This window comes from Solanum verrucosum, unplaced genomic scaffold (genome assembly GCF_900185275.1).
Source record: "Solanum verrucosum unplaced genomic scaffold, falcon-dt-bn FXZP01000034.1, whole genome shotgun sequence".
NCBI classification, from domain to species: Eukaryota; Viridiplantae; Streptophyta; class Magnoliopsida; order Solanales; family Solanaceae; genus Solanum; species Solanum verrucosum.
Genome location: NW_026019959.1, coordinates 436,466 through 450,678, shown reverse-complemented (window position 1 = coordinate 450,678; position 14,213 = coordinate 436,466). Strand labels below are relative to the sequence as shown.

General features: G+C 32.9%; 2 protein-coding genes and 1 non-coding gene across 3 annotated transcripts; 2 read left to right on the top strand and 1 right to left on the bottom strand.

Moving 5' to 3' along the window:
• The first annotated feature begins 4,255 nt into the window (after positions 1–4,255).
• LOC125814859 (RNA polymerase sigma factor sigD, chloroplastic) lies at positions 4,256–6,922 on the top strand. The gene is made up of 5 exons (XM_049494307.1): positions 4,256–4,692; positions 5,318–5,548; positions 5,650–5,790; positions 6,137–6,337; positions 6,575–6,922. Exons 1-5 carry the CDS (start codon positions 4,276–4,278, stop codon positions 6,854–6,856), a joined length of 1,272 nt encoding a protein of 423 aa, XP_049350264.1. The 5' UTR covers positions 4,256–4,275; the 3' UTR covers positions 6,857–6,922.
• A 779-nt stretch (positions 6,923–7,701) lies between these two features.
• TRNAG-UCC (transfer RNA glycine (anticodon UCC)) lies at positions 7,702–7,773 on the top strand. Its single transcript has one exon. It is a non-coding gene; the product is annotated as a tRNA-Gly (tRNA).
• Positions 7,774–9,254: 1,481 nt separating this feature from the next.
• Positions 9,255–13,721, bottom strand: LOC125814862 (uncharacterized). Its single transcript, XM_049494312.1, has 5 exons — positions 13,403–13,721; positions 12,506–12,583; positions 11,105–11,204; positions 10,302–10,444; positions 9,255–9,480 (listed from the first exon to the last, which is right to left on the bottom strand). The coding sequence occupies exons 1-5, from the start codon at positions 13,685–13,687 to the stop codon at positions 9,271–9,273; spliced, it is 816 nt and encodes a 271-aa protein (XP_049350269.1). The 5' UTR covers positions 13,688–13,721; the 3' UTR covers positions 9,255–9,270.
• Positions 13,722–14,213: the final 492 nt, after the last annotated feature.

The following is a 14,213-nucleotide window of genomic DNA, read 5'->3' as shown; positions in this document are numbered from 1 at the left end:
TTTTGATTAATTAATTTAATCAATGAATATGAATCATTTACTTAGCTTTTCTAAGTTGGTCAAATGTATATTTTCAAGGCTAATAACTCACAAGGGTAAAAAGAGAACAATATAGTAATTTATGCATTGATTTTATAAAATGACTAGTATTATGGACCAAATATTTATAAAAAATGATGACATATAAAAAGGGACGGGGAGTATTTTTTAGGTGCATGGGATGAAAGAGAAATTCAAAACTTAATTTTCAAGTATGGTATTTTTTTCAACTATTAGTTGTCCACACAATTAATATAATAATTTATTTCTTTTAATTGTGTTACTCTTTTGTTTTTAATATATATTATATATTTTATTCCTATTTTTTTATTAGAGAAAATGATTATTTATTTCAATTATATATATATATTTTTTGGATTTGAAATTACATAAATTACTTAACGCCCTTTTTGTTTTATCCAAATAAAAACGAAGATTTAAGCAAAGTAATGAAGTTCAAATAGTACAACTTAGGGTGTGTTTGGTATGAAGGAAAATGTTTTCCTGAAAAATAAGTAGTTTTTTTTTACTTATTTTCTCATGTTTGATTGGTGAATAGAAAATATTTTCTAGAATTTTTTTTTTAGTGTTTGATTTATGAATGAAAAATGTTTTTGAGAAAATATATTTTATTTTTACTAGAAATTAGAAAATATTTTTTAAAAATAAACTTAAATTTTTTTTTGGGGGGTGGGGGGGCTGGTAAGGGGCTAGCGGGGGGGGGGGGTGTTCTAGGGTAGGGGTGAAAAAATAAAAATTTGAAGTTGAATTTTTTTTTTTTTTTAAATTAAACTTATTTTTTGGGGGTGGCGTGGGGGGGTGGGGGGGTCGAGGGTAGGGGTGAAAAAATAGCATTTTGAAGTTGAAAATATTTTTTAAAAACAAACTTAAATTTTTTTAGGGGGGGGGGGGGGTCGAGGGTTGAAATAGAAAATATTTTTTAAAAACAAATTAAATTTTTTTTTTGGAGGCGGATGGGGGCTGATGGGGGAGGGGGGTTGAGGGTAGGGGGTGGGGTAAAAAAATAAAAAATTGAAATTGAAAATATCTTTTTTAAAAAAATTAATATTTTTTTGGGGTGGGGGTGGTAGGGGGCTGGGGGGTAAGGGTGAGGATGGGTAAAGGTAAAAAAAAAAATTAAAAACAATTTTTTTATTTTAGGGGGAGTGGTTTGAGGGTAGGGACAAAATAAATTGATTTTTTCAATTAAAAAAAATTGTAATATGAAGTTGGAAGAGAGTTTTGGAAAATCTTTTCCTTAATTTTTTAAGGGAAGTCATTTTCCTTAAATTTGAGGAAAATGAGTTAATTTGGAAAACATTTTCCAAAACATTTTATCCAACCAAACATGAGAAAATTGGAAAACATTTTCCTTTCTATCAAACACACCCTAAATGAAAAGAAAAAAAATGTATATTTTTGTAATGAGTATTTATTTTAACTATGTATTGTTCTTTTTCGAATTAAATTCATAAAACATTTGTTTGAAAAAAAAAATTCTTCATACTTTTTCTTTAGATTTAATGATTATTTGTTTTATAACATGCATTCCATTTTTTCTTGGCCAAAAATGTTTTAAAAAAAGATTGATTAGAATATCACTATCTTTTGCCCTAATAAAAAAAATTATAATCAAAATACTTTTCCGAGTTTTTTCTACAAATTTGGCTTGAAGAAGACTATTCAAATTACAGAAATCACATACTTTTAAGGCAAAAATACAATTTATCCCTTAAAAGTTTATAATTACATAAATCTCTCAAACGAATATAATAATATAAGCGTTGATACATTAATATGATGCGCGAGATACATTAATCGTTAAGTAAGATACATTACATTTTATACATGATACATTAATCTGATGTACATTTTATACATGATACACTAATCTGATGCGCGAGATATACTAATCTGATGCGCTGATACATTAATCTGATGCGCGAGATACACTAATCTGATGCGTGAAAATGAGGAATTTTGAAGATTTGTAAAACTTATAGGGGATGATGGTAATAAGTAAACTAAAAGGTGAGATTTGTGTAATTAATCCTTCAAATAATTGGTAAACTTAAAAAAGGTCAAAATATATATTTTATCCTAAAAGAAAGTCATATGAATAAGAAAATTCACGTGACAGCGCGTATATCACACTTTTATGGATTGCCAATATTCAAGGAGTCGTGTTTTTAAATTGTCATGTTGAGGAGGCTAATTAAGTCAACATAAAGTTAAGATGTGCATTGAAAAACTCGTCAAGTTCAAGTTTATGATGACGATTTGAGTGGTATTTTGGTATGATACAAGTATACCTCTTATAAGTGATACATTGATTTAATGTGAATTGAGCAAACAGATGCATCGAAATTGATGAACAAATATAGTAAAATTGAGTGAACAAATACAACGATAGCGAAATTGAGCGATCAAATGCAATGAATTTGAGCGGCATATACATCGAATCCGAGCAAACAAATATAACAAATCTAAGTGACCGATATAACTCCAAAACAATAGCTATAAATCCTAAATCATAATTAGGTAAACTATACCTACTAATGAATCTCATTTTTTGTTACTGTTTCTCTATATTCCTGGTTTGATTTTTTTTTTCTTTGGATATTTATTAGTACTACTATAGGCACTCACTTTACAAACAACTAAATAAAAACATGGATGTATACCTACTAATGAATCTCATTTTTTGTTACTGTTTCTCTATATTCCTGGTTTGATTTTTTTTTTCTTTGGATATTTATTAGTACTACTATAGGCACTCACTTTACAAACAACTAAATAAAAACATGGATGTATACCTAGTTATATGGAAAGTGAAGAGGTATGGAATTCGATTTTTTTTAATTTTTTTTTTTTATATTTCGATTTTAAGGTTATGTAAGCTTAATAACATTAGTTCAAAATTGAAAATTACTTGTTCTGGACTCAGCTATTGTACTTTAATTATTCTGAAGAATCGAATTAAAAACAAAGAATCAAAGTGAATTGAATTAGTTTGGTATGGTATTTCACTATTAAAAAATCGAAAATCGAAGTGAATCAAAATTTGAAATAAGTAAAATCCCTGCCTTGCTATAAGGTAAGTTCCGATTGCTTCAATGAATTTGTCATAGAAATCCCTGTTGTTGTAGTCACTATTACCGGTACGTTTCTCTTGCGGCGGCAACGTGATAATGTGATTTTTGAGCCATTGATGTTGAGCAAAGAAGTCAGGATCATGAGGCCGTGTTACAAGCATCGTGTTGTTGTAATTGTTAAAATGATTAATTGAGATTGAATTCTGAAATTGCTGGTACAGAGACTTAAATGGACATTCTTTCAAAGCTTGAGCAGAGAAAACACGAAACAGAGAGAGAATCGCGAAGAAGACAACTAATTTTGTTGTGACAGTCATATATGCTTTCGTTGTGCATATGTTTTACGATAATATATACGAGTGGTGTAATAAGGTGATTAATGTAGGAGTACAAAATATATATAAGGGCAGAACTGGACCTCTTCCTAATTCTAATTGGTTTCTTACTTGGAACTTAATTAACCTTTTCAAATTCAGTTTAAGTTTTTTTTTTACTTGGCTACAATGTAGTAATTGGAAATCAAAAGTTAAATCTATCCATATAAAATTTAGAATTTTCAATTTTAAAAGTTAACCTATCAAAAAGAGTACCTCTGAAAGAAAAGATAAAAAATTAAACCGTAAACAAGAATATGACATTAGATAGTAAAGAAGACGTTAAACTCTTAACAAAAAAAAAAAAAGAAGTAATAAATCACATTCACATAAATGCTAAAATATATAGTAGAATAAATAAAATTGATTGAACTAATTAAACTTTTATATTATATAAGATTGGTTGTGTATGAAATTAAATTATCATTTGAAATAATCTAAAAAAAAGCCTCTAATTTTTACTATTAAGATTTAAGAGCACTTATACTTTTGAACTACTTTGCTTGTGGGAGAGTATATATTGGAGCTACTTAACTAACGACAAAGATATTTTTGTTCCAAAAATAATATGGAAAGAAAAATTGTTCTATTTCGAATAATTTACTATAAAAAAAATAATATAGAACTCCAATAATATTTTTTAAAAGAAAAGGTCGAAAAAAGTAAAAACAGAAAATTTGAAAATATCTACTAGCCTCAAAATATATCTACATCAATGGAAGAGAAGAAAAACAAAACTAGTATTTCTCTCTTAAGTTGAGATTTGTATGGCCATGGCTGCATGGTCCTGTTCAAACCATTCTCCAGCTTCACTCTTCCCTTATCCTTCTAAATTATCCACTAAACCTTTCTTCCATTATTCAATTCTGTATTGCCCTAAAAGTTGCTCTTTTTTGGACCCAATTCATGCATTGACAATTGAAGCAGCTAATGAAGCTTTTACAATTGAAGGAAGTTCTTTGGTTTTCGATACCGATTTTGAGGAGAGTATCAATAAAGTTGAGATGTTTGATGAGAATATTGGGTTAGCATTGAGAAGAAAAAAGAGAAGAAAAAGAAGGAGGTGTTGTTATTCAGAATGTTTGGAAATGGAGAAAGGGGATAGGATTTTGAATTCTAAACCCTTAAAAACAGGTTTCTACTTGACCCATAAGGAAGAGGCAAAGTATTCTTGGTACCTTAAGGTACAACTCCAGGATTCATCAATTGAGATTGTAAAGATACTTTTGTTTGTAGGTTAACAATGTTTATTATAGAGAATTAGATGCAGGGGCGGAGTCAGGTAGGGTCAAAAGGGTTCATTTGAATCTTTCGGTGGAAAATTACACGTTTATTTATGATGGAAGTGATTTTGTACGTATATATAGTAGATGTTGGATTATCTTTGGCTTCTTTGTGTGTTTGCTTCTTCATATTTTGAGTTTTCGTAGTGAAAATTCTAACTCTGCCACTGTTTAGATGTAATTAACTTATTAGTGACATGATTGTGTAAATACTATTTACTACATTGTATGTGGATAGAACTTAAAAACTCTCATTTATATAGAAAGTATGTCTTCTTTGCATTGTTTTAAGAGAGTATAGTGATGATAATCGAGATAGTAATTCATACAATTTGAAATAAAATGAGTAGACGTTTTAATTTGTAGCTTCTTTGAATAAACTGATGGTTTAAGTAAAGATTGTGGAAAAGAACTTGACCAAAAGATTCCTTAGATTGAACAGGTTTATAACTGGTTTTATGGTGTTATTATTTTCTTGCTTGTTTATTTTGTTGTCTTCACTTTATTTGTTCAACTCTTGTCCTAGGAAGAAGCAAGAATTGAGATACTGAGAAAGATGGTTGAAGAAACAAGTGAGATTGACCTGAGTTCAAAGCAACTGGCTAAGGCTGCAGGAATGAGCACACGAAGACTGGATAAGCTCTTGATTAATGCAAAAGAATCACAAAAGAAGATAATTCAATGCTATAGAGGGCTTGTTGTATCTGTTGCAGCTTCATATCAAGGCAAAGGATTAAGCTTACAAGATCTAATTCAGGTCCTCACTTCTTCTCTGTAATTTGGTTTTATTGCCATCGCGATTCTGTTTCCCTTTGGACCGTAATCAGTTATCACCCCCTTTTTCACTGCTAATTACAGGAAGGAAGCATAGGTCTACTTCATGGTGCTAAAAAGTTCAATCCTAAGAAGGGGTATAAGCTTTCTACTTATGCTTATTGGTGGATTAGGCAAGCTATTTCAAGAGCTGTAGCAAACAAGTCTAGAGTTATTAGATTACCGGTAAGCTAATGCATTATAAGGACTTCATTACTCTAAATATTCACCATGGTGCAAGTTTTGCATTTTGTGATATAGTGATGACTGTCAAATTTTGTGATGGTTCTAGTGCAATGGCCATGAAATTTTGCAGTAGTCTAGAGCTGAACACCAAATCTGCATGGTTTTTTTCTTCATGGACATTTCAGCATAATCATGCAATGAAAATCATAATGATTGCTAAATTAGTTTACTGACAATAATCCCATGAGGCCAACTTTCTTCATGAACTTTTCTGGTTAAGTAGATACATGTATAGCTAGTTATGATTGTAATAAGTGAAATGCATTGGTTAGTCTGTTATATGCAGGGGAGCATTTCTGAGCTTGTTCCAAAGATTTGCAATGCCAACACTGAATTAAGTAGAAAGCTTCGACGAATGCCTTCCTACGATGAGATTGCAGAAGCTCTTGGTATGGATGTTTCAACTGTTAGACTAGTTATCGAGAGGAACCGAGCACCAATTTCCATTGATCAAATAGAAACTAGCCAAGGCTACATGTCATTGCAGGTTTGTCCCAAGTCTTTGTTGTTTCAACAATTGTTTTCTTATATTAGCATCGCTAATGAAAATTTGTCGCTTATAAGCTGCTGGAAATTGAATTAGTCTTGCCTACAAAGAATAACTTGATAGAACTTCTTATTGAGCTAATGCTGATCAAGCTTGACTTAAACTTACACACGAAAAGGCGCTTGATTAATGAAGAGTAAAAGCTCACGCCTTCCGGTCAAATTTTGATTGTTGCAGAATATCATATCAGGACCAGAAGACACAACACCAGAAGAAAATGTGAAAAGACAAATGATGAAGCAAGACCTGGAGAAGATTCTCCACAATGTGTTATGTGATAGAGAAGCAAAGATTCTGAAACTGCACTTTGGCCTCAATGGAGATAATCCTCAATCTTTTGAGGAGATTGGACGAGTGCTTAAGCTTTCAAGAGAAAGGATTAGACAGATTAATTGCAGTGCCTTGTCAAAGTTAAGAGAAAGTAGTATGTTAGACAACTTTAAAATGTACATAACATGAAAATATTCTGTAAAGACAAGATTTTTTTGTACATTGTTCACAAGAAATATTGAATTGATACAGTAACTATGTAAGATCAACATACAGTTGATCAATCATGTGAGAATCTTTTCCTTTTTTGGAGCTAACTAAATAAAGAAGAAGAAGAGAACAAGGAATATATATTACTCCTACTTTCTACTCCCACTAAAACTATGAAAAATCTACTTAGCTGAATGTAAAATGTTTGGTGCGTGACATTGTGTAACAATGAAAAACTATATGATCTATTCATTAAAATAATACAGTACTAAACAAAATGGTACCTTATGAAAACATATGTAACAACCTTGAGTGTAACTCCTAATTATGAGTGGAAACACCTAACATACATGGCATATATACATGATTCCATCATATGATATTTCTGAAGTTCTAAGGCACTGAGTACCTAAATGTTGTGTCTCTGACTTCCTTCCCCTATTTTTTTTTATGCATTTCATTATATATTTGGTTTGCTTCAAACAAAATGAGAAAAAAGGGTCCGGTCAATAGCATAGCTCTTTCTTTCCCGGTCTCCTTTCGAAGGAGAGGCCTTCACATTCCTAATCAGGTAAGGTTGGTTGGCTTTCTTTTCCCCAGCTTGGCGAATCCCATCCCCACACAACAACATTCTTTGTTTGTGCGGCCTTACCGTTCTCGACCACCAGCGCAACCTCTTCTGAACCGGAACAAGAAAGAGCTCATAACCACTGCTTGTGAACAGCTCTCCTCAACTTAAGGCACACCTACTCTTACTAGAAGTCTAGTCTCTCTCAGGTCCAGTTTATTAGAGATAATATAAAACAATAAACTTTCAACAAGAGGCGTTTGTAGTCCAACGGTTAGGATAATTGCCTTCCAAGCAATAGACCCGGGTTCGACTCCCGGCAGACGCATTTTTTTTCATTTAAAAAATGGCCCCTTTTTTTCCATTTAAAAAATGTCCCTATGAATGAGATCGTTGTCAACACTTGTCATTTTTTGTCTTGTGATGATATGATAGGTTTGTTTGTCAATTTTTGTCTTGATAGGTTTGTCATTTTTCTCATTTTAGTGTAATGTCATAGTTGCGTACCATTTTGTTGTTGTGAATTGTGTGGCCAGACGAAGAAAAGGATATCTAATTGGAAATCCACAAAAAAAATGTGTTATTACAAATTGTATGCATATATTGATTTTCCATATCTTGAAGGGTGGATATTTGTATTAAAATTTCAAGGCCGAACCCATTGACATCCCCAGAAAGTGAAAGTTGGCACTGACGATGGGTTCCGCCAAATTTCAATAGCATATTTATGGGTGTGTTTGGTATGAAGGAAAATGTTTTCCTAGAAAATGTTTTCCTGGAAAACAAGTTGATTTTTGACTTATTTTCTCATGTTTGGTTGGTGAGTAGAAAATATTTTCCGAAAAAGATTTTTAGTGTTTGATTTATGAATGATTTTTTTTTTTTGAGAAATATCTTTTATTTTTACTAGGGTAGAAAATAATTTTTGAAATTGAAAATATTTTTTAAAAACATAACTTAAATTTTTTTGGGGGTGGGGTCGGGGGGGTGGTAGGGGGTGGGTTGAGGGTAGGGGTGAAAAATTGAATTTTTGAAGTTAAAAATATTTTTTAAAAACAAACTTAAATTTTTTTTTGGGGGGATGGGGCTGGTAGGGGTGGGTGGGGGGTTCGAGGGTTTGGGTGAAAAAATAAAATTTTAAAGTTGAAAATATTTTTTAAAAACAAACTTAAAATTTTTTATTTTTTTGGGGGTGGGGGATGGGTAGGAGGTGGGTGGGGGGGTCAAGGGTAGGGTGAAAAAATGAAATTTTGAAGTTGAAAATATTTTTTAAAAACAAACTTAAATTTTTTTTTGGGGGTGGGGTGGGTGGGGGGCTGGGTAGGAGGTGCGTGAGGGTGGGTAAAAAAATTGAATTTAAAAACAAGCTTTAAATTATTTTTTTTTGGGGGGGGTTGGTTGGGGGCTGGTGTGAGGGTAGGGACAAAATAAATTGATTTTTTCAACAATTTTTTTTTAATTGAAAGTTGGAAGAGAGTTTTGGAAAATGTTTTCCTTAAGTTTTGAAGGGAAGTCATTTTCCTTAAATTTGAGAAAAATGAGTTGATTTGGAAAACATTTTCCAAAACATTTAACCCAACCAAACATGAGAAAATTGGAAACTTCATACCAAACACACCCATATGTTCATTCTTTAGTCTATGGTGAAAGGTAGATACTGCATTGATGGAACATTCACTTTTAGTAAACACTAATGAGCTACTTAAGAGAGAGAGCTATTAATACTAAATAACACAAGGTTTTCAGAAGAAAAAAAAATTGATGCTAGCTTCAAAAGTTTGTTAACTTGGCTACATATACATATCACTATGGTACATGTCAACAATTAGTCTGACTTATGCAGATTATGAAGAATATACAAGGAAGCAGAAGACAAGAAAATACACACTGAGTAGCTCAATAGATCAGTACCAGTAGCTATAGTCACCATCTTGCTCCTCTCGAACATCTTGACAAGAAGGATCATGACAATGACATGTCCCACTTTGGTTTTTAGTTCATCGAGCGAACTGATCTTCATCCATTTTGGCCTCTCCTGTATGGCACCATCAACCGATTTAAGCAAAAGAACTAAACAGACAACACTATACCTACAATTGCACATGTTTCGTGGTTGATGAATGCAAGATGCATTCATATTCATAAGCTTACATGTCACAACACCAATTTCTGGGATTGGCAAACTAGATTAGACTGTCAAATCTTTAACGGTCACATAGAGCATCATAACAGTAATAACAAATAAGTATCAAGAAAGAATGTAACTAGCTCATTGAAATTTATGCGTCTTATGATTACAACAACTTTCAGCAGTTCGATTAAGTCCTTAATACCAGTTATTATAGCTCTGTGAATACCATAATCTTCAGCAGACTGCTAGAAGGGGTAGATGATACAATGAACCTTTATAGAGTTTCATTTGGCTCTACCATAAATGCCTATTAAAGTTACGAAAATGATCTGAGTGGTTCATTAGCATCTATTCCAATCAGAACTCCGAGATCCATTGATATCTAAAGCCAAGTATAGAAAAATATTTTGTTGTAGAATCAAGGCTTAAAAGTCATGTTTCTTAATACATAAAGGTTAAAAAGCGAACCACATTAGATCATGTGACATGAGTGTGATTCCAGCTTAAAAAACCCTCCTCTAAATAAGTAGTTTTCATTTTGAAAGAGAATCATCAAATTTTCCATCTCCAAATCCCTTTCTCCAGTAATTAAACAGGAAAGATTAAACTGAAGTTTATGAAGAAGGGAACAATATATACTGGAAGTATAAGAACCGCTGAAATTGGTAAACGGAATTGAGAAAGAAATAGAGTACATAAATCAAGAATATCCAGAGTGTGACTACCTTCAGAGCAAACATCCCAAACAAGGAAGACTGCTTGAGGGCACGGTCGGCGGTTGGATGTACATCAGGAGAGACATTAGTTATGAACAATCCATACAATCCCATCCCAAATATTAGCATCACGGTCCCAGCAAGATAAACATCTGCATTACAAGGATAATAAACTCAAGAACAGAAAACGAAGATATTACATGTTTAGAGGTAAGCAATGAGGTACTATAACACCCTGTAAATTGACATTTTAGTTGGAAATTCTGCAACTTCTATATGAGCTACAACTGAATACTCTTTCACGATCACAACCTCTATACAACTAGGCCATGGCTCCCACAGCAGTATTGCAACCAAGGTAAAAGTACTTCCCGGATAATTTACAAGACAACCGGAGGAAGTTGCAATAAAACAAAGTTAAAGTCACTGTAGGAAGATTAGAAAAGGATTTTTTATCCATCGACTGAGTGACATTTTGGATAAATACCAAAATAAAGTGTTAAGCTTCTTCTCGACTGATAAATTTTGCTTATAATCTTCCACTAGAAAGTGATAGTAAGGTAGATGACTCAGAAAATCTAGATAATTTAGCAGCAAACGACTCAACATTAGGGAAAACTACTAAGGCAGGTTAGAATAGGATACTGTGGTGCACAAATAATTTCAAAGTGGCCATCAAAAGATAGATGCATGAAGTTACATTTAAATGCAACCGTCAGATGTCTCCCCTATACTGAGATGCTAGTCTATTTCAAATTTCCGACGACAAGCATGATGATCTTAAATAGAATCAAAATTATTCAAAAACTCACCTATAGCTTCAACCAATCGTAGAACCATTTGTCCTGTGTGAATTCCATTGACACAGCTCGTCCAATAAACCTTGTAAGCATCAACAATGTAGACACAACCCTACCAAACAGAATTTAACTGTATAAACAACTGATAGTACCGGTAAAAGTGGAATTATTTCCTGTCTTGATGATGTCATGTAGTAGAAGGGATAGTAAGAAGAACACATTAGTTGAGGACTAACTGTATGAAGCAAAATCAATGTTTTTACACCTCAAAACACTAGAGAGAGAGGCCTTTAGAAGCAATAATGTACCTAAATAAACAATCGATTGAGGATAACAGTAATGCACATAATAAACTATAGACTGATAATCAACTGATATTTTAGAAGTTAAGATAGAGTTTCCAAACAGATTGAGGACGAACGGTATATTGCATCTGTAATTTCATCATTTAATTATTGGTGCTTTTAGCTAGTGATAGTCTGATAGATAACGATATCTTGAAATGCAGGAGAACGAGCTCCAATAAGACTTTGGTAATGGATTAGGAATAACTGACTCCCAAAATACTGTGTTTTCTATTAATGCATGATGTATGATAACAGAATTACAATAGACTAATATTAGTCTGGTTCTCATCAAGCCATTTTTATCATATATTGAATCAAAAGATAACTCCTGAAGTTGTTTGAAGAAAGAAGTTTTTCTATTGCCAATCACCCTAACATCAACATCAACATCAACATCAACATACCAGTGAAATCCCACTAGGTGGGGTCTGGGGAGGGTAGAGTGTACGCAGACCTTGCCACTACCTCGTGGAGGTAGAGAGGCTGTTTCCGAAAGACCCTTAGCTCAAGTACATCAAATCCAAGTTAAAGGCGAGGAAAACAGTGTATAAAACATACCATCCAATAAGAAAGATAGTAAATAATCAACAGAGGAGACGGTAGCCTCAATAGAACAATGAGAGAAGTGAAACGCCGTAAACAACATAAGGCTATAGGTATCACAGACAAGAACTGCAAGTGCAAGGCTTAAGACCACTACACACGCTAGCAACCCATACCCTCGCAAGAAAGGGCAACACGCTAGCCCTACTAACCTTCAACCTTAATACGCGACCTCCACTCCTTCCTATCTAGAGTCATGTCTTCGGCTCACCCTAAAGCATCTATAAATCATTTTGAAATTATCAACATTTGCAGTCTATAGGTTATTTGTGGTCTATAAAACAACAAGTGCACTAATGTATCCAAGTTTGTGCCTTAATTGCATCCTCAAACAGATGTCCTGCATCATAAATTTCACCAGGAAACACAAAGATATAAAATTTAACCACACATAATAGATGATATTCATATATTTTCATACTACAAATTTAAAAAATAACGGATACTTGAATAAAGGAATTACATTGAGGAAGCAGAGCAAAGAGCCAGCCAACGAACCTCCAACAGCAAGGAGTGCCAGAAAACGAAAGTCAAATATTGCCTGTTCAAATATAGATAAGCAGTGATCAACAGATATGTGAAACATACATCAGCATTCCAGTCATATTGAACAGATACTGAAATTATAACCTTAAATGTCAATTCTTGATACCATCTTGTAGTGATTCTATATTTTGAGAATATGGACTTGAAACCTCACCTTTCATGAAACCATTGTTAGAACTTCTGCCACTGCACTAAATAGTTTTCGCTTTGCTTATATCACTTCCATGGGCATATCATATTCTTAATGTTATGAATCCAATTGTTTAGCTGGATACAACTCTTTAATCTTGTTTTAAGCTATTATGTTGTGATGTTCAAATACGCTATACCAAAGTTGCTACAATTTGAAGCTTGTAGATACAGTATTTTAGCCCCCTTTAAGTTAATGGATTCAAAATTAAATAGCTTATAGTACATATTAAATAGATTTCTTAACACAAAGTGTTTGAACCAAAGTTACTAATTTGATGTAATCCATACCTACACACTAACTTTGCCCTTGATTAAATAAACAAACAAATAGTAGAAATAATAAGTAGCAAGCTTGATTAAATAAACAAACAAATAGCAGAAATAATAAGTAGCAAGAAAGGCATCAAGGGTGTGGCCTAATGGTTGAGAGTCATGACGTCTCACGTTCGGTGCATTCAAAAAAAAATACTAGGTGATCCCATTGTTCCAACGTTATGGACAGAGTTATCTGGTACCTATTGCCGATGAAAGATTGTCGGATATTCCGTAAAATTAGTTTGAGGTGCGTAAGAGCTCATAAAAAAATAAGTAGCAAGAAAGAAGAACAAAATCAAATTTGTACCCTTTCAATGGTTGATTCCGTGTGCTGAACAAATTTAACAAGTGGGTTTCCATTGGGATTTGCCATGTATCCATTTTGAGGGGGTTTAGAGGAATCAACAAAGGGCGCTTTTGGTGAAGATAATATACTCCCAATTTCTGTGGACGATGATGATGGTTCGTGAGAAGGCATAGCTGATGAAGATGATGCAAGTATAATAGGTAATCGTCTGTAATTTCTTCGAATTTGAAGGTTAGATATGGAAAAAGGCACATGGGTCAATGAAACTGAAGTCAGTGCAGCCATTGAAGATGATCCAAGAGAGAAACTGAGATATTTTTTTTTTGTGAATAAGAAAGAGTTTAGAGTTGGAAGTACTATATCTCTGAACTGAGGAAATGCCACTTGGTTTGTAGTCCTCTGGGGGACCAGCTTGGACTAATTTAGATTACGAGTACTAATCACTCCACCGTAATCAAATTTTTTTTTCTGATTGTTTAATTTGTTTATCTTTTTGGTTTTTATTACTACGGCATGGGCCAAGGTTCAAATTTGTGAAATGGTCCAAACTTGCATCTAAATTATGTGAACCATTAATCTACGATTGGGGAAATTTAAATTATTTCGCATTTGTAAATATAATATTGGATTTATTCTATATAATTTAAAGGGTAAATTTAAACATTCTTTCCAACTCCAAAATCTTAAACTGAAGTTTGAACTATTTCAAACTTTTGAAATGCAGTTGTGTGCGATGGATCAGTATTTCAGCATTTGCAAATACTAGATTGTATCATTAGTATTTGAAATTTCAGTATTTGAACACATTAAT

Coding starts and splice junctions, on each gene's coding strand:
- LOC125814862 (XM_049494312.1), bottom strand. CDS start 13,687: ATGGCTGCACTGACTTCAGTTTCATTGACCCATGTGCCTTTTTCCATA. Junction 12,584..13,402: donor CGGAATCAACCATTGAAAGG/GTACAAATTTGA, acceptor ATATTTGAACAG/GCAATATTTGACTTTCGTTT. Junction 10,445..11,104: donor ACGATTGGTTGAAGCTATAG/GTGAGTTTTTGA, acceptor CTTGTAATGCAG/ATGTTTATCTTGCTGGGACC.
- LOC125814859 (XM_049494307.1), top strand. CDS start 4,276: ATGGCCATGGCTGCATGGTCCTGTTCAAACCATTCTCCAGCTTCACTC. Junction 5,549..5,649: donor GCTTACAAGATCTAATTCAG/GTCCTCACTTCT, acceptor TGCTAATTACAG/GAAGGAAGCATAGGTCTACT. Junction 6,338..6,574: donor AAGGCTACATGTCATTGCAG/GTTTGTCCCAAG, acceptor TGATTGTTGCAG/AATATCATATCAGGACCAGA.